The sequence below is a fragment of the Syngnathus floridae genome, chromosome 11 (genome assembly GCF_059516105.1).
Source record: "Syngnathus floridae isolate MCC-2025c chromosome 11, RoL_Sflo_1.0, whole genome shotgun sequence".
NCBI lineage: Eukaryota > Metazoa > Chordata > Actinopteri > Syngnathiformes > Syngnathidae > Syngnathus > Syngnathus floridae.
The window spans coordinates 12,588,284-12,611,981 of NC_142423.1; the positions used below are offsets into that span (position 1 = coordinate 12,588,284).

General features: G+C 40.7%; 1 protein-coding gene across 3 annotated transcripts in view; it reads left to right on the forward strand.

The window, feature by feature from the left end:
- Positions 1 to 22,283, forward strand: part of chl1b (cell adhesion molecule L1-like b) — a 51,448-nt gene extending 29,165 nt beyond the window's left edge. For 2 of the 3 annotated variants that reach the window (XM_088388789.1, XM_088388790.1), the window contains 26 exons: positions 2,399 to 2,580; positions 4,165 to 4,273; positions 4,414 to 4,604; positions 5,034 to 5,156; positions 5,380 to 5,550; positions 5,703 to 5,732; positions 5,845 to 5,956; positions 6,071 to 6,252; positions 6,489 to 6,620; positions 7,268 to 7,408; positions 7,658 to 7,769; positions 8,193 to 8,359; positions 8,427 to 8,592; positions 8,676 to 8,800; positions 9,028 to 9,129; positions 9,368 to 9,565; positions 9,761 to 9,831; positions 10,382 to 10,604; positions 11,479 to 11,514; positions 11,754 to 11,869; positions 12,008 to 12,212; positions 12,334 to 12,456; positions 13,396 to 13,575; positions 17,733 to 17,864; positions 18,460 to 18,532; positions 21,100 to 22,283. In XM_088388789.1, the coding sequence (XP_088244915.1) occupies positions 2,472 to 2,580; positions 4,165 to 4,273; positions 4,414 to 4,604; positions 5,034 to 5,156; positions 5,380 to 5,550; positions 5,703 to 5,732; positions 5,845 to 5,956; positions 6,071 to 6,252; positions 6,489 to 6,620; positions 7,268 to 7,408; positions 7,658 to 7,769; positions 8,193 to 8,359; positions 8,427 to 8,592; positions 8,676 to 8,800; positions 9,028 to 9,129; positions 9,368 to 9,565; positions 9,761 to 9,831; positions 10,382 to 10,604; positions 11,479 to 11,514; positions 11,754 to 11,869; positions 12,008 to 12,212; positions 12,334 to 12,456; positions 13,396 to 13,575; positions 17,733 to 17,864; positions 18,460 to 18,532; positions 21,100 to 21,304 (3,534 nt within the window). In that variant the 5' untranslated portion in view covers positions 2,399 to 2,471 and the 3' untranslated portion in view covers positions 21,305 to 22,283. The remainder of the gene's footprint in view (positions 1 to 2,398; positions 2,581 to 4,164; positions 4,274 to 4,413; positions 4,605 to 5,033; positions 5,157 to 5,379; positions 5,551 to 5,702; positions 5,733 to 5,844; positions 5,957 to 6,070; positions 6,253 to 6,488; positions 6,621 to 7,267; positions 7,409 to 7,657; positions 7,770 to 8,192; positions 8,360 to 8,426; positions 8,593 to 8,675; positions 8,801 to 9,027; positions 9,130 to 9,367; positions 9,566 to 9,760; positions 9,832 to 10,381; positions 10,605 to 11,478; positions 11,515 to 11,753; positions 11,870 to 12,007; positions 12,213 to 12,333; positions 12,457 to 13,395; positions 13,576 to 17,732; positions 17,865 to 18,459; positions 18,533 to 21,099) is intronic. The other variant, XM_088388791.1, reaches the window with a different exon arrangement.
- The last annotated feature ends 1,415 nt before the right edge of the window (positions 22,284 to 23,698 follow it).

Below are 23,698 nucleotides of genomic sequence, written 5' to 3' on the forward strand. Positions count from 1 at the left end.
CCATGTTGTTTCGTCTTGAAGTGAGTAAAATTGCAGTATTGTGAATTTGGTATGTGCAAGGTGTTTGAGGGTCAGAGCCAAGGTGCAAGGCCGGACCAGATGGTCAGAATATGATGATGGAGCTTGCCAAAAATACAGGTTTGCCAATTTTTTCAGCAACCAATAAGTCAGTATGTCGTAGAGATAAAGAATTTTCAGCCAAATAGTATGTTAGATGGGATCGACATCTGTCTCTATCGCATCTATTGACAGGTTACTTCATCCTTAAACACGTCGCAGAACATTGAGGGATTGATTGTAAGGTTAAGACCCCGGCATGCTGCAATTTGATAAGCCAAGAAAGGATTAGTCGAGCAAAACCGAACGAGACAAAAAAAAACATACCGGTTTTTGTCTACATTTGAATCATCTTTCTTTCTTTTCAAGAATAAGTGTCACACCAAGACTTTCAAAGTCGTGAAAATGTTTTGATTTGCCCTTGACTGTTTACTTCTCCTTGCCCCCTCCATTACAGGGCATCTGTCCCCTTTGAGTCTTGGCTAAGCAAAGTTTGGGTTTGTCTTCCCTTCCAACAGGGAACAGTTTTTAGCCTCCTGCCAGATTCATCAATCTCCGGCTGGTCCGATCGCTGTTGAAAGGGGCGGGGATTAAGAAGACCCTGGGGTCTTTAAATCAAGCCAGCTTTAGGGGGCCGCTCATGCGCATCGTATACGTCGAATAGCCAGCATAGCCCCGAGTTCAATGTAGACATTAACACTCGACACAGTCAAGTCCTTAGCGAACCTCCCACTACCAGATGGCAGTGTTAGTTTTCAATAAATGTTTAATAGGGGGGGAGAGAAATTAAATCAGAAGACAAATCATCAAGCACAGTGTGAACAAAATGTAATCCATGTGAAGTGGTGAGGGCGGAGTGAGGCCTTTGGCTGGCAAATGCGGACATTAGGAAAACAACGGCTTCGGGGAATTGGAACTCCTCCTATGAAACCGCGCCAATCCCATGAACAAAGCCCGAGCCGATTACAGTGAGCTTCTACCTTTTGATTTTATTCAGCGTTTAACAACATCAATCAAAATGTGTGGGAAACAAATGAAGCCCTCGGGCTATTTTTAGCGCGACTTATACTGCCAAGACACCCAGCTCCAGATACGGTCAATAGCTCTGAATTTTTATTGAGTGCCGTGCGGGTAATGCTAACCTCGAGCCCTGAACCCCGTCGCTGATATATGTGGGTGGAGCTGAGGTCACAAGCTGCTTTGAATACGAGTATTGACCCGCGGGGCCCCTAGTTAATACCATTAACTTGAGGAATGGTTGTTAAGTTCAGAGTGCATGTTCAATTGAAAATACGTCTGGAAAGAATTAATTGAATTTGTTCTTTCGTCTCGGGTTGATTAATAATTGCATTTCGTCTAGCTCAGATTGACCCCAGTGTATTCCCCAATTTGAAAATGCCCGCTTTTAAATCGAGCTTGAAGCTGTAACACAAAGTGCACAGTTCCGATCAGAGTATAAATAAAGAAATGCAAATATATTCTGTTTGTTTTATTGGTTGGCATACATTTGTTAATCAGAGCACATTCTTAAAGGACGAGTGAATAAAACCATATAACTAAAAACTTCCCATATCAGTTGCACCATAAATTTGTACCACACCCCTTTAAGTGTTAGCAGGTTTTCAGCGTTATCTGTTAAACAAATTACTCAAGCGTGATATAGTGCGCTGGTTCGCAGTCAAAACGAGGAAGCCAAGTGAACGTACACCCAAGAGGCTTGACACTAAAGTGACCCAACTTCACTCTTTCCGCTCTCTGACCGTTCGTGCGCTCATTAGAAGGTCACAATCTGGGCTGTTAGCTGGAAAGGTGCAGGAACAGTAAGTGCAGGCGGTACGGTACTTTGATTGTCAGACATCAGTTGAACGATGCTTCACACCCCTCAGGCAGCAAAACTACCTGCAATCATGTTGCTGCATGTTAATTTGCTTTATTGTCAGATCTTTAGACGGTAAAACTGGTTACAGCAGAATGAGTGCGAACATTTGTCAGGCGTCATTAAATCTATCATGATTTGTTTTTTATTGTCGCAAGGAAGAAAATACACCTTATGCAGGGATAGACATCAAACTTAAAAGATAAAATGATGAAAGGTGTGCTGTGTGAGTGGGTGGTTGACTTGAGTGGGTAGCGAGGAGACTTTAATGTGACTATTTCACCCAAATTTACATGTTGAGCAGAGTTCCTGTTGCCGCAAATGAACATATTGAGCGCGCCTGGTTACGCATGGCTGATGAGAGAGAGTAGTCACAGGGGATTTGTTGTGTCTGGGGTTTGCCTTTTGCTTTGCCAACACGTGGGTGGATTCACGTGGGCTTCTCCGTCTGCTCTGCATTCACAGGTACCACCTCTTCACTGCACCGGAGACAGAAAGTGAGGAAACATTGGAAAGCTCTCGTTTCTTGACATCAACAATGAAAAGCATGACATTACCCAGAAGATGGAGAATATTTGGCATTCTTGCCACAGTCACGTTTATCTGTAACGTTCATACTACGACAGCCGTTGACATCCCGCTGGAAGGTTAGTGATACCTTTTACTCTTTGTAACAAAACTTGAAAAGATTATTAGATCAAATGATTAAATTATTGTTAGAACACAAAATATGTAGCAATTTTTAAATTTGAAAACAGAAAGTATCTTGTGTTTTTCTTATCCTAAAAACTAACATTGGCTTGTGAAAATACAAAAAATTAGTTCAACTCTTTAGATATTATTTCCCCCTCTTAGTAATAATATAAGGGGCCCGCTTTATCAGAAACTACTACCAGCTCACAACTACTAAAGCGTTGAACAGTAAGTTAACTCATTCACTACCATTGACGGCTAGAAAGTCAGTTAGAGTCATACTAACACAAAAAAAGAAGACAGGGCTCACAAAACAGCCATCAGCGTTGCCATAGTTAGAACAAGGTCAAACCGTACTGTCTGAAATGGGGAGGAATATTTTTTGGTGCCGATGCAGGAATCAATTTAGATTCCACTTGCCTTGTAGAACAGTGACCCGACCACCAGCTCGAGGGAGAGAGCTTTACTAAAAAATATCGCTGTGGTGCTTGACACCCAATACTTCATGGGCACAACTGCTTCCCACAGGGCTGGAATAGGACATCTTGTCAGAACGTCTTTTGTAGTTTCAGTTGGACATGTTTAGGCTCGTTTCTCCTCGGGGTGGATGTCTACTTTTTTTTGTATTTTATGAACGTAAGCCGTTAGACAGGAAGTGAATATCCATTCGTCCAGATTTGCAGGGAAGGTGAGGTAGGGTAACCTCTCATTTGTCACCTGTCAATCATAAGGCTGACAGATGGAGGCAGACAGCTTCACTTTTTGCACCTACGGGCAATTTAGAGTCTTCAATGAAATGTTTTGATGTGGGAGTAAGTTAGCCCATGGAGACCACCCCCACATGTGCTCAGGGAGAACGCACGCAAACTGTTCACTGTAAGACCTGAGCTGAGATGAATTCAAATGTGCAGCTCAACCTTGGTCATGTGAGGAATCGGTGCTCAGGTTATTTATAATTCTTATCATTCCTTCTGCTTCCAATTGTAAACAGACAAACAAAAAGGAAATGTATTCTCATTGGGAAAACAAAACAGTTGAATAATTTAGAGAAGGCGTACTTTCATCAAGCACTGTGTGAATAGAATATATTTACAGCTATTATCTGCCTTGAATCATGTTTTTTGTATCTTTTGTGCTTGTGTGCATTTCAGTTTCCTTGGAAACGCATATCAAATCTCCCTCTAAATTATTCAACACTGTCTCGTAGGGTTCGATAAAGAGCAGTTCAAGCATTTTTTTGTTTCTAAAAATGAAAGGAACTTTTTGGAGTTCAGTCTTGAGGGGGCAATAGCTTGTGACAAAAAGGAATAAATCCCAAACCACGTTTGGCTTTGTCTTCTTTCCACTCGCTGCATTGGATTTTCTAGTTTTGACTGTTTATTATTGGAATTCACCTCCCATCTAAACCGTCCACCGTCTGCCAAATTATTGAACACCGAATTTATTACGAGCCAAACCAACAGGCCATTCCGTTTCATGTTGTGCTACAAGTTGTAACTTTTCATGAGCGACTCCAATTTTCATGCTTTGCTGCCCAGTTGAGCAGCTGCCCACCATCACGTCCCAGTCGCCAAGCTCCCTTATCGCCTTCCCATTTGACGAGAGTTATCCGATGACATGCGAGGCCAAAGGAAATCCCATGCCAGAGTGAGTAACCCTTTTTGTGTCACTTCAGCTTCAAAAGCAAAGAGAAATAAAAGCTCTAGAACAGTGAAACAACAATAACCCTTTGCCCACCCTGGGACAAATATTGAAAGCTTTGTTATTCCTCAATTTTCATCGTGTAGATTCAGATGGATGAAAAATGGCCAGGAATTCGACCCTTCGTCAGACCCCCGGTTGATGAAAGAAGAGGATTCTGGGACTTTTGTCATCCCAAATAATGGGAACCTTACAGAGTATCAGGGAACGTATCTTTGTTACGCCTCTAACAAACTGGGGACCGCCACATCGAGGGAGATTGAATTCATTGTCCCCCGTGAGTAACATATACACATGCCTGTGTGTTTGTGTGGGGGGAGGGGGTATTGGTGGTGCAATATTACAGCCAAGTGATTTGAATTCATTCCTATGCAGTACTACTGAGATTCAATTAGAGGTGGGAGGAAGCTTTTTAGCACAACTCATACTGTGTTAATACAGTACCTACATTCTGTGTGGTAGACTGAACATTTAGCCTTTCCACCTGATTTGAAACATTTGCATTTTTGCTCCCACTCACTTGAAGTGCACATTCCACTCTCAGGTTGACCGCTACAGTTTAGAAAAGCTTTGCACGGTATTCCATTAGAGCAGGGGTCACCAAGTCCGGGTGACCCCTGTATTAGAGCCATTTTGTTTGGAGAACGATCAGCATCATTCAACCCATGCGTGATACTATTTAGTTATCTTTGTCTTACTCTTCTAGATGTCCCAAAGTTTCCAAAAGAAACACTTGATCCTGTTGTGGTGGAGGAAGGCCAGCCTTTTACTTTAAAATGCGACCCACCTAAAGGAATCCCCCCGCTGCAGATTTATTGGATGACTATCAGTAAGTGATTTATTTCCAGTTAAATGGTCGCTTTAAATATTAGCGCCACACATTATAATTGCACTATTTGTGTCCTCATGTGGAAAGCCATTTCAGCAATTATTCAAAATTAAAACGTTCTACTATCTTCGCACTTCCACAGGCGTTGTTTGATTACATGTGTGATTGGAAATATGAAATAAATGTTCTGACTTTTGAATATTTGGTACATTCTGTTACTCAGACCTCCAGCATATTGAACAAGATGAGCGGGTGTCTATGAGCTTGGATGGAGATCTGTACTTTTCTCACGCGGTCGAAAAAGACAGCAGAAGAGACTACTGCTGCTTTGCTGCCTTCCCAAGAATACGAACCATCGTTCAGAAAACAGCCATGTCGGTCGTTGTCAACACAAGTAGGCGCCACTTTTTTTTCCTTATAAATTATACAGCCACATTTGTGCCATTTTGTCTCATTCATATGCACGTCTTTGGTTTTAGTCTGTGAATATTTGTAATTTTCCATCCACTTTGTGTTTTTTTTTCATCCCACCCTCCTGCATTTCAGAAAAAAGTCATGGCTTGAGTCCTGAAGTTGGTGAGTTTTTTTAGTGTTTGTGTACATTTTCATTTCATTTCACAGTTTTTTTTTTCCCCCGGTAATCTTGAATAAACTCCTCATCTTGGATTTCTGATTCCTGCACTGTTAGCCAATGCCATCCTACAGCGGAGACCTTGGCTTATGACGCCCTCTGGTGTCCAGACAGAGAAACGTCTTGTCAGGGGAGAAGACATGAAATTGGAGTGCATTTCTGAGGGATTGTGAGTTCAACTACATGTATGCAAAACTGATTAGAACTGCATATATCAATTCCTACAGGTCAACACACCTATATCAAAAAAAATGTAACCTAATATTGGTCATTTTTCTTGAAGTCCAACTCCACAGGTCGAGTGGCTTAAAATAGGTCATGAGCTCCCATCTAGGGCCAAACTGGAAAGTCATGGAAAATTGCTGATTGTGCCAAATATCGAACAAGAAGACAGCGGCAAGTACAGGTGCAAGGCCAAGAACAGACTGGGAGAGGTGGTCCATTATTTCGCAGTCACCGTTGAAGGTAAATCAAATGTGCAGATTGAAGGTGGCTCTTATTTACAACAGAGCTCTTTGAAGATGTTTTCTAATAGCGACAATTTGTCCAAGTTTCCTCGTAAAGCCTCTCCGACATGTATTTCTTTATCATAATGGAGCTCTTGCACTGAATGAAATATTCTTTCCTCGTTCCTTGTAACTGCTTAATGTCAGAGCTGTATTCAGTTTGATCAAAATCATCCTGATTGTGTGTCTTGTCAGAGCCTCCAGAGTGGCTGTCGGAGCCTGAGAGTCAGCTCAGTATGATTGGCTCAGATGTGCTCATCAAGTGCTCAGCGAGTGGGACTCCACAGCCGGCTATCACTTGGAGGGTGAATGGTCTGCCGTTGCACGGTGAGTGAGTCCCAACTGTCTTCACGTCATCGATCGGAATTTACAAATCATCAGCAATTTTTGTGTCGGTTTTCGCTCACTTTGTGCATGAAAGAGCAAAGAAAGGACGGCAGTGCTTAAAAGACGCCTGGAATGGTTGGTGAACTCTCAAATGCTCAGAGGATGAGCGGAAACTACTTTGAAATACTTTGAGCGTAGTCCTGAGCTGTCACCAACTCTGAAATCGTCAAATTGAAATCTCACGACTGGGATTCAAAGATGGTATCGAAAAGGAAGGAAAAATGTTATTTTATTATTTATAGAGTTTTGGCTCCTGCTGAAATCTGCTGGTTCAAAATGATACATTATGGGAAAGCGGGAGAAGTGTTAAGGGAGAAACTGTTTTTGACTGCATAAGATAAGAAGATAGACAAAATAAAATAAAAAAAAACATTTGAGGCTTTGCTGTGTTTGATATGCTGATGTCATTAACCAAATTCAAACATGCGAGGTTTGTTTTATTGGGCCAAACTTTTGGCGTAAAAATGTACTTGCAAATAATGCCATAGATTTGAGCATATTCCCTCCAAATTTTCCTGGCTGCATGTTTACCTGCCCAAATGCAGTGCTGTTGTTTTGGTTAAGTGGCTTTTAATCTTCTTTTGCAGAAGCACCGGCGGCAAACAGAAAGGTGTTTGATGACACCATCATTTTGCACAATGCCAAAGCATCTGACAGTGCAGTCTATCAGTGCCAAGCGTCCAACCCACATGGAACCCTCCTTGCCAATGCAAACATCATGGTCATGAGTAAGCACGTGCAGTCTTATTTTAGCATGTTCTGATTTTCATTTTATTTTGAATTGCAAACTCAACCGTGATTGCTGAGGAATGTGCCTGTTAAGTTATCCAGCTGGTCCTGATGCTGGCATCTGTCCATCATGTCGATCCATCATTACAGCTTATAGCCGCGCCCTCTTTTGTTCACAGAGTGTCGTTGGTGCCATCACAAACTCGCGTTCATTCATATGCTTTTCATTCCAATTTTGTGCTCTGCAGATCTTCCTCCGATGATTCTTACAACGCAGGGGGAGGATTACACGGCTGTGGAAGGGAGGGGGGTGGTGATGCACTGCAACGTCTTCAGCTCTCCGCCATCGACAATCACTTGGTGGGTGGACAAGCTGTGCTGCGCTGTGTGCTGTGCTGTTCTTCCTCTTGACAACAGGGAGCAGTAGATCTCAACTGCTCGACGTATACGGCATCGACGTCCATTAAAAAAAACATTTTAATTTCCAATGGATATTTATGGACTCTCGATATATATGTAAAATGTGATAGTTGACCTTAACTTGATTTAAAGTTGATAGACTTGATAGAGACAACCTAGATGGTTACTAAGCAACCGCAATGACTACATGTTGAACAATCGGAAAATCTACAAGTTCTCATGTCTTTATATCACCACAAGAACATTAGAGGAGACGCTAGGAGACATTGTTCTAATATTCGTGCCAGTATAACTTAAATACTTTTGGTGGATGTATTGTTGAGGTCAAATGGTTGCTCTTCAGTTGACATGTATTGTTTACAGGAGCAAAGATGATTCCTCTGGATCGTTGGTGGGGCCGAGGTTTACCGTGCATGACAACGGCTCATTAGAGATCTACGCCACAGAAAAAGAGGACACGGGACAGTATACGTGTTACGCCAAAAACACAGAAGGCTCATCTGCCATTGAAGCTTCGCTTTATGTGACAGGTACACGTTGCACTTGATGTGTTCGTCGTGGCTCGCATTCCTCATTTTCAGTGTCCTCCTTGTAAAGATGCCACAAGAATAACGGCGGCCCCGGAAGACCAGCGGATCCTCGTCGGCACCACAGCCCAGTTTTCATGCCTGGCAGAATACGACAAGTCCTTCAGCAACGACTTTGAGCTCCTGTGGGAAAAAGACGATATGAACATCGGCTTGAATTATACGGAGAATTCAAGGTAGGGTCCTGGATTTTTGTCTTGTATTTCAAAACTGCTTGGTTTTGTCAATCAGTATTGTGCATACATCTTCTGGTTGACAGATTCTTTGTGGAGGATGGTATCCTTCAAATTGTCAATGTGAGCCACAGAGATCAGGGTGTATACAAATGTGTAGGAAGAACCTCGGTGGACCAGGACACTGCCTCAGCATTGCTCATGGTTTTAGGTGAGCCACCAGTGGAATATAATTTTCTTGCCCAGTCCAGAAAACTCTGCAGATCACCGTAGCTTTGTGGTATATCAAGTACGAGCAATAGTTGTGACATCACCAGAAGACGATTCATTGAATTGCACATCTTATCATGATTTGATTGCAATTGATTGCCTTGGTTTTGTTTCCTACTGAGATTGATGTGTCTTTGATTGACCCCAAACCGCTGTCATGGGTTGCAGATGTCCCCGATGCACCTGAGCACTTGGTGCTCTCAGAACACAAGACCAAAAGTGTGAAACTGAAATGGACCCCGGGAGACAATCACAACAGCTCAATCACAGGTGAGAGCAAATGTCTAGTGTTCATATGACCTGCATAATTTTTCTCCTCATTTTGTACAAGTGTCGTGTTTAGCTTGTATCTGTCATTGATCCGTCCAAGTATAAATCGTGATCAGTGTTTTTGTGGGAGCCCAAAGCAGAGAGCGAGGCGTGCTCTGCACAGCCTGTGGTTGGCTAAGCGATTCTTTGGCAGGAGCCAAAGCGCTTAGGGGCTGATTGTCTCTCTGCCTTTCAACAGAGTTTATTATTCAATACGAGGAGAGCCAGTGGGAGCCTGGAAATTGGAAGGAGCTCCTCAGGGTACCCGGGAATCACATTTCGTCCGTCCTCAAACTACACGGTCACGTCGACTACCGCTTCCGTGTGGCTGCCGTTAACGGTGTCGGGAGGGGTCGTCCCAGCGAGCCCACAGAGAGATACAAAACTCCTCCGACAGGTCTAATGTGTCCTCTGTCTATTGTTTATTATAGCGAGCCCACTACAGCTGCCAACGTTGTGCTCTGTGGGAACTTTGAAACACTCAGAGCTGTGACATAATTGATTCCAATCTTGTCTTTGCTCTGCCTATTGCACTTGAGAGTTCTTTCACACTAACAATTCTGACAAAATCCATACTCACTCTTTACCACAGCCCCTGACAAGAACCCGGAAAATATCAAAATCGAAGGTCATTTGCCGCATGAAATGGATATCAACTGGGAGGTATGAAAAGACTATGAAACAAATCTAACTGGCATCTATTACTTTTTAAATCTGTAACAAATCACCTCATTTCAATATTTTGGCTTTGCTCTTTATTTGAATGAGTATCCATTGAAATTCGTCCAAGCCAAAGCTTCCATTTTATTATCATCAGACAAATCTTACCTTCAATTATTAGCTGGCTCTCATGTCATACAAAGTTGGCTTTTGAATTCCAGATTGATGAGCTCCCTCCCTTTGTTCACCATGTTCGTTTTGTGAATTATATTGTATTTCTTGCACACTGTCCTCTATTCAGAGATTAATTGCATTATGTTCCAGCCAGATCCTACATTTAAGAAAAGCCCTGCCTGAGCAGGATACTCTGCCCATTGTTTTAATAGATGGCAAGATAAAACACAAGCGAATGCTCCAAGCACTGACTTTTCATTTTAGTGAAATGGAAGGAGTGACATTGGAGAAAAGAAATACAAGTGCTATTTTACGCAATAAAGGAAGCCGGGTTGAAAAGCCACCTCGCTCACCCGCCCTATTCTCTTTTTTTATTCAGCCCTTGTTGCCAATTGAACACAACGGGCCCGGTCTGGAGTACATAGTGAGTTACAGACGGCAAGACTTGGAGGATGACTGGAAGGAGCACACGGTGAAGAGACACTCGTTCGTGGTGAAGAAGACACCCACGTTTGTGCCCTATGAGATCAAGATCCAAACCAGGAACAACCAGGGCTGGGGCCCCGAGCCCACCGTAGTGACTGGCTACTCCGGCGAAGATTGTGAGGACCCTTTTTAATTTGGTTGACACTAATTCGTTTTGAATCTTTGCAGCTGACAGTATCTCTCGCTTGTGTTTAAGGAGATTGGCTTCACCCAAGTGTTTTGGTTTTATTCCTTATTGATTTTAAACAGCTACAGGATGCAACTTTGATTGTATCTTCCACCTTGCAGGAAATGTTGGGACCTTAACATTTTGGTTTTCAAGCTTTGTTAGCTGTACTGTGTGGAATAAGCAACTGTTTCCACGTTCTGCTTCAGAATAACTTCATGAAGCCATGACATTGAATTCTACAGAATAATGCTTTTTATAGTCGTTTGTTTTCTACCATGTTTTCATATATATGGGGACGAGTGGTCATTTTCCAGAAACAAGATCATTCGCCAATTGCAACGAATAACGTTCTTTTCTGGATCACCCTTTTGATATAAATTGCCTAAAAGTTTTCACTATTCAGTATAAAATATTACAAATTAAAATGCTTTAATTGACTAAAATCAGGAGCAACACATAGATGTCAATTCTTACTTTTGAGATCACAGCAATACTCAAACCAATGTTTTCAGTTGCTGGATATCTAACTTAGAATTTAATCCATTTCTATCCTCTGAGAGCCATTTTCCCCTTCTGACATAAACTCACACGGTTTCTAGATATTGAACAGTCAATTTTCAGGTAGCTAGTGTTATTTGTGATCTATTGTTTTAATATGAAAGGAAAGGACAAGATTAAATGGAAAAGAGTCATTTTACTTCACTTTTACTAATTCATCTATAAATTCAGCCATCCGTGAATATTTTAAAGCAATATTTTAGTATTGCTTATGTAATTTTGGAAAAGCAACCACCTGTATTCTTTTTTGTGTGTGTGTTTAGCTTTCTTTTGGACTTGTCCTCAGGAGTCCAACACAGGTCACGACCTCTAGATAGAAAATAAATGGTCCTTGATGTTACTTACTTTACACATTTCTGTGGCTGATGGTAGAGCTCCCCCGTAGTGATGTGTTTTCCCAAGATATCAACACCGGGCCTTGTCTGATCTTTGTGATGTAGCCTTTCAAATGTAAATTGGATTTTGTCACAATAGTTGTAGCTCTCTTTGTCTCACAAAAGCAGCGTGCTATATATTTCTATTGTGTTTGCCTGCGCAGTTCCGTCCGCCGCACCTGAGGATGTTGCTGTGGTGGTGATGAACAGCTCAGCGGTCAAGGTCAGCTGGACTCGTGTAAACAAGGACAAGTTGCATGGACATCTGGGAGGTTACCGGGTAATACTTCAAAACAGAGCCTTCTTTTTTAGCCAAGATATAACCCTGACCTGCTCTAAACGTTTGCTGCTCTCATTCCGCCCTCACCTATACATCCTCCTCCAAGGCGGTACTGAGTGTCTCTTTCGTTGTGCGTAGATTAACTGGTGGCGTCTGCGCAGTTTGCTGGATTTGAAGAAAAGCCACGGAAACAAACAAACGCTGACGATACCTGGCGACCACAACCACGCCATCGTACCCAAACTACAACCCTTCTCTGAGTACAGTCTCATTGTCATGACCTTTAACAATCGCGGCAACGGTCCAGGAAGCCATCCCGTCAACTTCAAAACCCCGGAGGGAGGTAGGACTGTGGGCAAAAAAAACAACATGGAGTGTATTGATTTAGAACTTGTGAAGCCGCAATAGCGAGGAAAAACTAAAGAGATATTTGGGTTCTGAATTCTGTTTTTTTACCCCCACAGTTCCTGAGATAAATCCAGTTTTCAAGGTGACTGATACACAGAAGCACACGGTCTCTCTGGCTTGGGCCCCACCGTCGGAGCCTAATGGGATTCTGACAGGATACCTTTTAGCGTATCAGCTAAGTAGGTACCCATTCTCTATTAAAATACGTGACCCATATTTAATCTCACCACAAGAAAACAATATTTAAAGGAGGAAGCCATTTATTCCACATGAAGAAATTTGCAATTTTGCATCTTCTGGTCACATTGTCATTGTATAAACCAGCTTGTCATGTTGGCTAGCCTATCAGAGAAACGGGACTCGTGCTGCCCATGAATTGGAGGTCATACCGATGTCAAAATCTGTGTCCAGGAAACATGTCAGGTCTGCTTTCCTTTGTGTCAAAATCCTTGCTTGACTCATGCAGAGCAAGACAATTATGTCAGAGTTTGTTAGGTTTCCTGACTGTGTGCAGTTTGCACGGGACATCACCGCAATAGCTCGCAGTCCCAACAGGATTCGATCACCGAACATTAACCCGTGTTGACACACTGCTCTCCTCAAACAAAAGTAAAAGTGAACCTCGGGAGTAACTTCCAACATCATCCTGTTCCTGCATTTCCTGCCTAATTGAGTTTGATTTGGCAGCTGGTGAAGAGGGCCAAATGTCACCGTGTATTTCAGGAGAGGACGCTTTGAATGCACCTCAGCAATAAAGCTGAGGTACTCATTGAGGTGTGACTATGTTAAAGTCCCCTTGTGCAAAAAGTTAAGGACATTGCAGCCAGCTGCTTAAGGTCCCTGCTTAAGTACAATTTCAAGGTAAGGAGCAGCTGTTACAAGGCTCCAACCCACCCCCAAAAAAATCTGTTCAGTGAGACCATGCTAAATAATTTGGTGCACCTTATAGTACAAAAAAATACAATAAAATGTGGTGCGGAATTTTCAAATGATCCTGTATGTGATTTTTTTTGCAAAACTTAAATCATAGAGCTGCAGTTTGGTCGTATTCCACCGTGTCTTAAAGCTTCACGACTAACACATTTTGTTTTGTTTTGTCAACTTGTCATCGATTGTAGTTAACAACACAGAGGAAGTCGGACAACTGCAGAGTATTGACATCAGCAAGCCTGACACGACCAAATGGACCCTGCGGGACTTGGAACCTTTAAGCAAATACAAGTTCCACCTGCGTTCCTGCACCAGGGTGGGCTGCGGGCCCAATATCAGCGAGGAAAGTACCACCACCCTTGAAGCAAGTGAGTAATAGCGGCAAGCAACACTGTTCAAATAGGATTGAATCAACTGGTGTGTGTTGGTGTTACATTACGAGGCAACAACAGTAGAGTTATGGCCCAGAATTGCTTCTGTATAATCCAGGCTTAGTGAGGCGTCTAACAAAGCCATTTTTTGTTTTCCAAAACAGCATTCAGGCTGTAAAAGCTGCAGCCAGCTGGTCAGCCAAGCTTTTCTTTTGTCCCACTAAGTTATATTTGGGGACAAACAATTTAATATGTTTGCACTGTAGCTTTTCATTTGTCACTGACAGAGCAAGTGCTTATTGATTGGATGGAAAGTGCAAGTTATGAGACAATCAGCAAAGAAAGAAAATTGCTTTGAGCGGGGAGTAACTGAAGGTTCCGATAATGAATTGTGCAATCATGAAAGAGACGCTGGGTAAATTTGTATAATGATCCAGCTTGTTGCATGTAATTGTTGCTTTTTCATCACATATTATTTGTTGGGGATACACGGCGCACCTCTCGTGAACAAATTATACAGGAAATGAAACAGATACATATTTAAGTTTCAATATAAACAGACCGTAGGCATCCGAGATGACTCGTCTGTACTTTTAATTTCGGATCACTGTATCATCATAGAATTTATTGAGCTACAAATCCCGCAAACTTAATTGTCTCAGTCTGTGATTGTTTTTTTTTTTTAAATGATAAAAAGCAAAAAGAAATGATTACAAGAATTCTCTTTGTATTCCACTTTATTTTTACATCACTGCATGTGTAACAATTACCGTAAGTATTAAAGGTATTAGTTGAATATTGGTTAGTGCCTTGTGCAGTTTTTTGTTGTCTGCTTGCTGTCGTGCTTCGCTTCAAGCAGAACCTTTGATCTTGCAATGTCTAAATGTGTTTGAACGCCTGCTTCGCAATGCATTTGCTTGTCCCTTTTGTATTTTATTTTCATTCATTTTACGCCCCTGCAGCTCCCACTCTGCCTCCCGCTGATGGCCCCAGTAGAAGAGCATAGTAGATGCATGGCATTTCACACATACAATCTGAAATTAGAACATGAAGATGAATCTATATTTTAGGGATAGTTCTCAAAAAAATCTTATGCCTCAGTCAAGTGGCTCGATTCATGTGTTTTTATCATATGCACAAAACAGTTTGAACATAATTTGTGTGCAGATGGGTAGCAATACCAATTCCTTGCTACCAGCAGGAAGCACTTAATGCATGTTACAGAGAAAAAAAATATTCCTCTTAGCTCTAATTGCCTCATTAATAATTCTTCTTTTTAGAAGGCCAAGGGACAATTCATTTTCTCATGTATGATGTTATTTTATGATTCAGACGTGAGACACTTTAAGGTGCAAAATGAGATGTGTGTGCGTGGGACGGGAGTTAAAAGCAGATCATCAAAGTTGACGAAATAATCAATTACACATGCAGAATTTTGTCCACTGTATTAGCATGAATAGTCACTAATGTACAAAATAGTTCAAATACATGCATGCCAACATTCTAGTCCTAATACGAGCCCTATCATGATTAATAACCTAAAAGTCTATGTTTCTTTTCAGGCAAATCAGCTCCAAGCACCCCCAAGTCCCCTTTGACCAAATCCACTCAGTCCACCATAGGTAGCACCTCAATATCACAATGAAGCATAAAAGAACTTACAAAAGTCTAGTCAGAGCAATTTGTAATATGTGATTACTCATTTATTCAATTTTTAATGTGTGTAAAGTGAGCATGATATATTGCGCTTACTAATTACAAGCAAAAGTATACCGTATTTTTCGGACTATAAGGCGCACCTAAAAACCTAAAATTTTCTCAAAAGCCGACAGTGCACCTTATAATTTGGTGCGTCTTATATAAGGACAAAATTTAAAAATGGGCCTTATAGTCCGGAAAAGGCGGTAAGCGATACTGCCGAGTGACGGCAAAATGAAGCTTCAAGACGCTTCATGAACCAGTTGTTGGTTAAACAGCCTGAAAGCACATTAACATTTTTCAAACCCCTTTCTTTAAACCAATAGTGTCCTCTAGTCTAAATGAGTAAAAAAATACAACAAATGGTTCATGAAGCTTCATTTTCCCATCATTACTGTCAACTAATCTGCTAGTTCTAATAGTTTTTATTATCCTTGCTCCTTCAAAGGGATTCAAAGCTACAAGATCTATATTGTGGCCAGACAGTGTAGCTGGAGAATGCATCACTTGAATGAGACAAACACATCTAATTGTCAGTGATTGATTTCTTAGGCCCCAGTCTCCACTCTACACGGCAGCGTATTGACCCAACAGTCACCTGACTGGCTAAGCAGCTGTACCGCATTGAGACAAGAAGTTTTCTGAGCGGAGGGAAAATGAAGAGGAATATCCTCCCCGGGGTATTCTGGGGATTTGCGAGCGCATACTGGGAGGTTGATATTTAGAGGCCAGTGCGATAAATGGATAAGTGGAAGCTGTTGGAAGTAGTCATATCAGAATATTTGGTGGCGTCACCTTATCCATAAGTCCCTTTGACTTTGCTGCTGCATTTTAGAGGAACTCCCCTGTTGTCTGAGCAGCTGGTTTCGCCTGCATTTTTATAGCAAGCTGAGAAGTGCAATGACACAAAAAAACACACAACACAGGAGACAGCCTAAGGATATTTTTAGTTCAGGGTCTGAACTTAGTCAAATGCATTGTGCAGGTCCAATGATTGGAATTACCATAGTCGCCAACTAATCCATCAACATTAGTCAAAGAGTGTCATTTGCACGGGTTTGGATGGGCAACGTAGACGCAGGTGTCCATGTGTGCTGAATTATCACCTGAGTAAATAAAGCACCTGAGCTGAAGGCAGGACAGAAGATTTGCATGTTTGCCATGGGGAAATGAAGTGGATTGATGTCGACCTGCTCAGGCAGCAGCTGTCAAGGCATACTAATGATGCACATCATTCACTACATTATTAGATGCTGTTCCTCCTCAGCTGACTTGCAAGGTCTGAGTTTGATGATGCAAATTAAAGAAGAGATTCAGAAAATAAAAACTGCCAGTCAATTTTAATAAAGTTACCTGTTTTTTCTCTACCAGCAGTTTGTTTGTATGAGTTGATCAACAGGAGAGTCAGTCGAGTGGCATCGCCATTTTACTTGTTGTCTAACTGTTCATCTCTCTCTGTGTGCTGACATTCCCTCCCACTCCAAAATCCATAGCTCTATTTGTGGTAAAGGTATTCACTACCCCACTAAAATGTTTTGACAGGAAGGCATTGCTGCGCAAATCGATCTTTGTCCGGAAGTGCCATTTATTTTCTAAAGGATGAATCTTTGGCCACTTTCACACAAGTACCATTTAGCTCTTTTAAAAAGTCTAGTTTGTCTTTGGTTTACCGTGTTTGCAGTTATCACTGACCGCACATAGATGTCTGATAGCAGCTTGTCTTCTTGAACAAATGACACAAAGGTTCTCCAGCCGTGCTTTTCAGGCACACTTGGGTATATGCTTGTGTGTTGTAGTCGGAAACTTATCAACTCACCAGTTTTACTCCATTGTGCTGCATTATTAGCGTAGTGAGCTTGATTTTTTTTTTTTTTTTGCTGTGTGACGTTGAATCGAACCAAGTGAGGCACGGACATAACTTTTAAAAAACTAATTTAAATCTAAAAAACGTGAGACAGTGTGCACTGTGTTGACCATCATACCATGTTTGCAAGATATGAATTTTGCTGAGGAAGTCAAAATTTCTGTTTTGAGTAATGGTGTTGCAAGACAAAAATTAGTTTTCTTTGTCCAAGACCCATGCACAGGTTGAGGTCACTGTATTTGTACCGACCTGAGATTACTGCCCCCCTCCTCTCCGATAAAAAAACCAAAAAGTAGGACATTGAAACGACCTCCACTCTCACACTGACTACAGGTGTGTCCTTGGGGAGCGTGGTCCTCCATTGTCAAAAGGATTTAATCCGGCGGCATGGATCAAGGAATTCCATTTGTATAGTGCTCCATACTTGATTAATTAGACAGGCGAATTAGCTGTTTAATATTAATATTGGCGCGTTTCCATCACTGGACTACTGCTTCCGCATCAGATAGGCCATGTCGATGTAAACATTCAATCAAGGTGTCCGATAAAAAGGTCAAGGCGTGTCAAAGTCACTGAGTATTCTTCTCCTCAGGTCTTGCCAGCATCCACGGCGGAATATCTAACCAGGGCTGGTTTATTGGCCTGTTGTGCGCCATTGCTCTACTCACACTCATCGTGCTGATTGCCTGTTTTGTCAACAGAAATAAGGGAGGAAAATATTCAGGTATGTGGTATACTATATATATACTACAGTACACATTGTGTCAATAGTTTGTTATTTTTGTAGAAAAATAAGTGGTAGGAAATTACTTTTTCTGTTCGGCATTTCAGTGTTTCATTATTTACACACTCAGATTTATAAACAATGTAGAGCCCACAGCAGGACAATATGCAAATGTTGCACTTGTTGGTGTGCCGTTAATGATGACACAAGTGTTATGGTTAGCTGACTTTTTTTTTTTTTCTTCTACTGGGATCTGGAGAGTTGGTAATTGCCTTTATTATTCACAGCTAATGGCCATCAGGTTGGTGTCTGGGTATCGTTCACCCGTCATGAAAACAAAAGGGATACGCAGCTCACTTCTTTGTTCTCTCATTAAATTCCCATTATTGTTGTCTCAAATGGCGATTATTTGTGTAAAACTAACCACCCCCCATGTACAATGTAAATCACTTAATTATAAATGTTCCGTCCAAAAGAACATCTCCTTCTGAGTTGCATTAACGAGCTTGATCGTAAAATAGTTGTGAGACGATGCATTTCATTTGCAGCTCTCTTGAGCATGTGTTTGACATTGTCTTCCTCATTTTGCGAGCAGTAAAAGAAAAGGAAGACCTTCATCCAGACGTGGAGTCCCAGGGTATGAATGACGACACATTTTGCGAATACAGGTAAGTGACACCCTCAAAGTGCTACTTTGCTCTTTAAGTCTCTTTGCTCCCATCTCAGTGCGACTCTTTATTTCTTCCCTACTGCTGCAAAGAGAACGTAACACTCATGAGGTTGACACCGAGCCTCATACTTCTTCTGTGGAAGAAATTTGATGGTGCTGGGGAATTGGAACGTACGTGATGAGCAGCAATAGCAATGTGAGGTGTTTGCACATCAGTGTTGTTGCAGTAGCACTTGCATCCAGCTATCATTAGGCACAAGGCATTTCTGACCAATGAGAGCTAGGAAATGTTAGGGACATAAAAAAAAAAAACCTGGACTGCTTTAGACCAACCTTTAGGGAATAATTCCTGTATAATGGTGTACTTTATTTCACATCTAAATGGAGGATACCACAATTTCCCTCAATTTATGAGCCATGTTTCCACCAACAGATACGGTCTATTTCAGCTTGCCACTGTATTTTTCACATGCTAAACGCAGATGTATGCTTATGTAAACATATACGTATGCATATGACCACGTATGCACATTCATGTGTACATATATGTATACATATACAAATATGTACATATATGTATAAATATATATATAGTGTATTAATATCCGTATTTGTGCATATATATTTATATCTGTGTTCATGAATGTATATAAACATACATATATAAATAGTATATATGTATACACATATGTAAAATACATGGCATTTGCTCATATGGCAAACTAACTATTACCTGGCAACAAGCAATTTCTCACCTCATTTGTGTCTCACTATGCCGCAGCTTTGACTGTGCGAGGTATATTGTAACAAGTAACCACTTGTTCGCCATTATGTTGCACACGCTGGAAATGGATTTTTGGTGCATTAACATGCCAAGAGTTCAAATGGCTGCAGTAAAAAGAAAAAAAAGGAGCAGCAATGAGGGAAAGCCAGCATTTTGTGTTCTTTCTTGACATTTTACTTGAATACAAAAGAGCAAGCGATTTAGATTTGTGAGTTGTGGCTAAAGCCATCGGTTCTGCTTGGTGGAGGCGAGGCTGTTGTGCAAAAAAAAAAAAAAAAAAAATGCTTTCCCCGTTTTTTTACAAATTGACATGAATGATGACAATTTCTCAAACTAGTAAAAGTTCCTCTGGTCACAAAGCGCCTTCAGTGTGGTGTGCACACTTTTTTTTTAATAGACATTGCTTTCTGAAGGGAGCTGTAGCAATGTTGAAATGCTGCCATTTCCTGCTCTGATGGCACCGGGCAGAGAGTGCCCAGGACACAGCAGGAAGCTGAAAGCAATCAGTGTTCGAAAGCAGCCCTTCTCTGGGGCAGTATTATCCGTGCACGTTTCATTAATCCTGTAGTGCGCCAATTTATGACAGACTACCCCTGCATGATTTGTGATGTACTGTAATTTCCCAATCAGTGGCATTGACAACATAAGTATCAAGTTAAATTTCTTAGTGTGGCAGAATTTTACCTTTGCATGAGAAATTTGTAAAGAATTCTTTATATTCTTGCTGAACTTTTGATTATGTAAGTAGTATTGACTGGGCCTTGAGCCATTTGGAGCAGTTCTCAAGGGCAACGGCTCCGGTGCCCCATTTGCACTTTGGATTGGTTTCACAGAGGCATTTTTTGAAGATCCAAGAAACCCACCATTTTTTTTTACTTTCTAATGTATTTTAAGAGCATAAGTTGAAAATGATTTGCAAATTCATGTATTCTGTTTTTATTCATATTTGATAGTGTCTTAACTTGATCGAAATTAGCGTTTTGCTAAGCAACCATTCAAATATAAACTTTTTATTTTTATGCAGTCATTTCCTTTAATTCTAGTCGTATACTTTGGAGAGAAAATATTACAGACGGCTGCAGGATTTTTTTTTTTCTCTCCCAGGGCTTGACAGTTACATAAAGAGACTGAGATAATAATGTATGAATATATTTTTGGATGTAAAATAAAATGCTGGAGGGGTTTGACTGGGGCTACACAGGTTTTTGCCATGGCTATATACTAGCCCCGTTTTAGCATCATTCCTGGAGTACCGTATTTTCCGGACTATAAGGCGCACCGGACTATAAGGCGCACCTTCAATGAATGGCCCATTTTAAAACTTTGTCCTTATACAAGGCGCACCGGACTATAAGGTGCACCATTAATGTCAGATTTTTAATCCAAATCAAATCATTCTCCATTTTATCTTTTTAATTTCAACTTCAGACGCAACAAATTACTTTATAATCGCAAAATAATGATTCATAGTCTTTTTGATTCATGAGTCATAGTCTTCAGCGGGCTACTTATGATTGATTTCATGACACAATGCTTCATGCCAGTTTAAATTTAGGAATTTGGTCCATATATAAGGCGCACCGGACTATAAGGTGCACTGTCGGCTTTTGAGAAAATTTTAGGTTTTTAGGTCCGCTTTATAGTCCGAAAAAAATGGTACATAATAATGGGAATACATAATAAATTATCTCCAGACGTTTAAAAAATGCAACCAAGGCTTCCATGAGTAATTCCAAAACCATCCATGGCAAAGATATAACTCCATCGTGCTTCTCCAACAGCGACAATGATGAGAAGCCACTAAAAGGCAGCCACCGCTCTCTTAGCAGAGAGATCAAAGCGGGGGACAGCGGGGACAGCCTGGTAGACTACGCTGAAGAAGACACTCACTTCAACGAAGATGGCTCCTTTATTGGCGAGTACGCCGGCCGTAAGGAGAAGAGGATGTCATCTGAGATGAAAGCCGCCGCACAGAGCCCGGCATGAGCAGCCCAACTTCATCCATCTTCCGCCATGCACACCATTTTCATTAAACCTGCTCACAGGGGCAAATGGAAGGGAACACAGAGGAGAGTGCGCTAGGCCACACCTTTTGTGTCAAATGTAATACGTCTTGTCAATGGCACTGGCGTCCATTTTCGAAAGTTCTTGTTTGCAGCTCAGTGACCATTCATAAATACTTATTTGTATTTATACAGTGTCAACCCTTTGCATACTTGCGATTCCGAATCTGTGGATTTATGTTTTTTTTTTTTAATATATATATTTTGATTTTGTTATTTTGGGGGGTGTTTCTGTGGTGTATTAACCCCCCATTTTCCCCCATTTTTGTAGAAAATGTAAAGTGAATGTTTATGAGCATTTTGTTTTCATTTTTTGAAGAATTGTTGGTTTCATTAAAAAAAAGATATTCAGAACTTTGCTGGATCTGCTTCATTCATATATATAAATTCAAACGCATTCTTTTGGCAGAGTCATTTGTGATTTATCTTTCCTGTTTGAGATATCTTCACAATATGATCTGTCTGTAAAGGCTACTTCTTAACTTATTACTTCCCAGTGGTATTTTACTGGACATCATACATATTTTTGAGTCCTGATTCTGTTGATGTTAGAAGTAAAAATGTTGTCATTTTGCCTCATAGGGAATACGATCTTTATTGTTTGATCGCTATAACAGCCCAGTTTACAAAATGTCACTTGATGAATGTATAGAATAGGTGATTTTGAGATTTCAACATATATATTTTTTGCAAATTACATCATTTCAGTGTGTAAAAATATTACAAAAATGTTAACGAAAGGAAACACTTTGTTACAGTTGACACGTCGTTTGTTATTTTACATAAAGTCTAGCACCAGAGTCACTGAATTGTTTTATGAATGAAAAAAAAAATGAATTTGCCATTTTGCATGTTTGGAAGATTAATTTGTGTTTTTTGATGTATTAAATTGTCTTTTCTGACATGTTTTTAAATGCCTTGTTTGCCTGTTAACTCTGCTTAATGTTAAGATACGTTTGCTGCCCCAAAAAGTATCATCAGTTGACAACATGGATTTAAAATAACGATCTCCTTTCTGCAGCTACGTACCCATAATAAACAAAACAGATATTAGCATTAATTGAGCCGATGATTTTAAAATGGAACGCCTATTTGCTACGTGACTTAAACATTATTCAGTACACCAGAACATCTTTCAGAGCTGAAGACTGTTGAAACATTATGCTTTGGGAAAAGGAATCATGAGAACTCAAAGGCACAGGCTCAGAAAAGCAACAGACCAGAAAGTGCGAGCTGTAATCAAGTCTGATGATTGATAGCAGGGAATTGAGTTTCACTGGGCTCTCACATCTGCTCAAGATATTCACACTGTGACACTGCAAATTTCACAAACGCAACCCTCAGTTATCAGTGATGGACACTTTGGTTAATATTACAAGAGTGCTTGGGGGTGATCGGTCATTTCATTATAACCATATGATGTGAAAAAAAATCATGTTTTTCTTTTAAAAACTTTGACAAGGAACACACTTAAATAGATAAAGGACTGGGTAAAATAGTATTGCCTATATGGAGGTGTGAATAAGAGCATATGGTTGATTGTCATCAAGCCAAGTTTATTTGCCACAAAAGGCTTCACAAGCCCACGCTTGACATCAGACATATGTGCAAAAAGGCAGTCATAGGGGACTTAATATATTCAAGCATTCTTTAATAAATGGCCCCATCATTCTGTGACTACAGTCCATTACAAAGGCAATGTCAAATACTTAAACATGCTTTACTGTGTGTCCATCACTTTAATAGGAATCACTGCAAAGAATAGAAGTCAGCCACTTTGCAAGCATAGGCATTTACTACAAAGTGATGGATGGAGATAAGGCAGGCTGGGTCAGTGATTTATAAAGAAATGTCGATTTATTCTGGAACTGTTACAGAATATTTTTCCCAAGTATTCTGTTAAAAATTCAACTTTGAAATGACACTATACGCAATACTTCTAGGTGTAAAATAAAAAGTTGATTTGAGGGATAGACTTCTGTCAAATTTACCTAAGCAACAGTTATTTATTTAACTGCTTCATTTGATTGTGATGTTGAGCCAGGAAACATAACCAGAAAGGAAATCTAATACTGTATCGTAAAATAAATTCGGTGCACGCTTCTCTCATCCCGCAAAGACGTACGACACCATCACACTGTAAATTGTATTTGTCTTGCTGGCATTGTATCGTATCAAACACCCAAACACAATCCTTGGTCAACAACAAATGGGCTCGTATCATTTTCATTCTAATTATAATTTGAGCCGAAATCATCATATTGTAATTTTATGCCTGAAATGTTGGATGATAATGATGTTTTTTAACCAAAAGAAA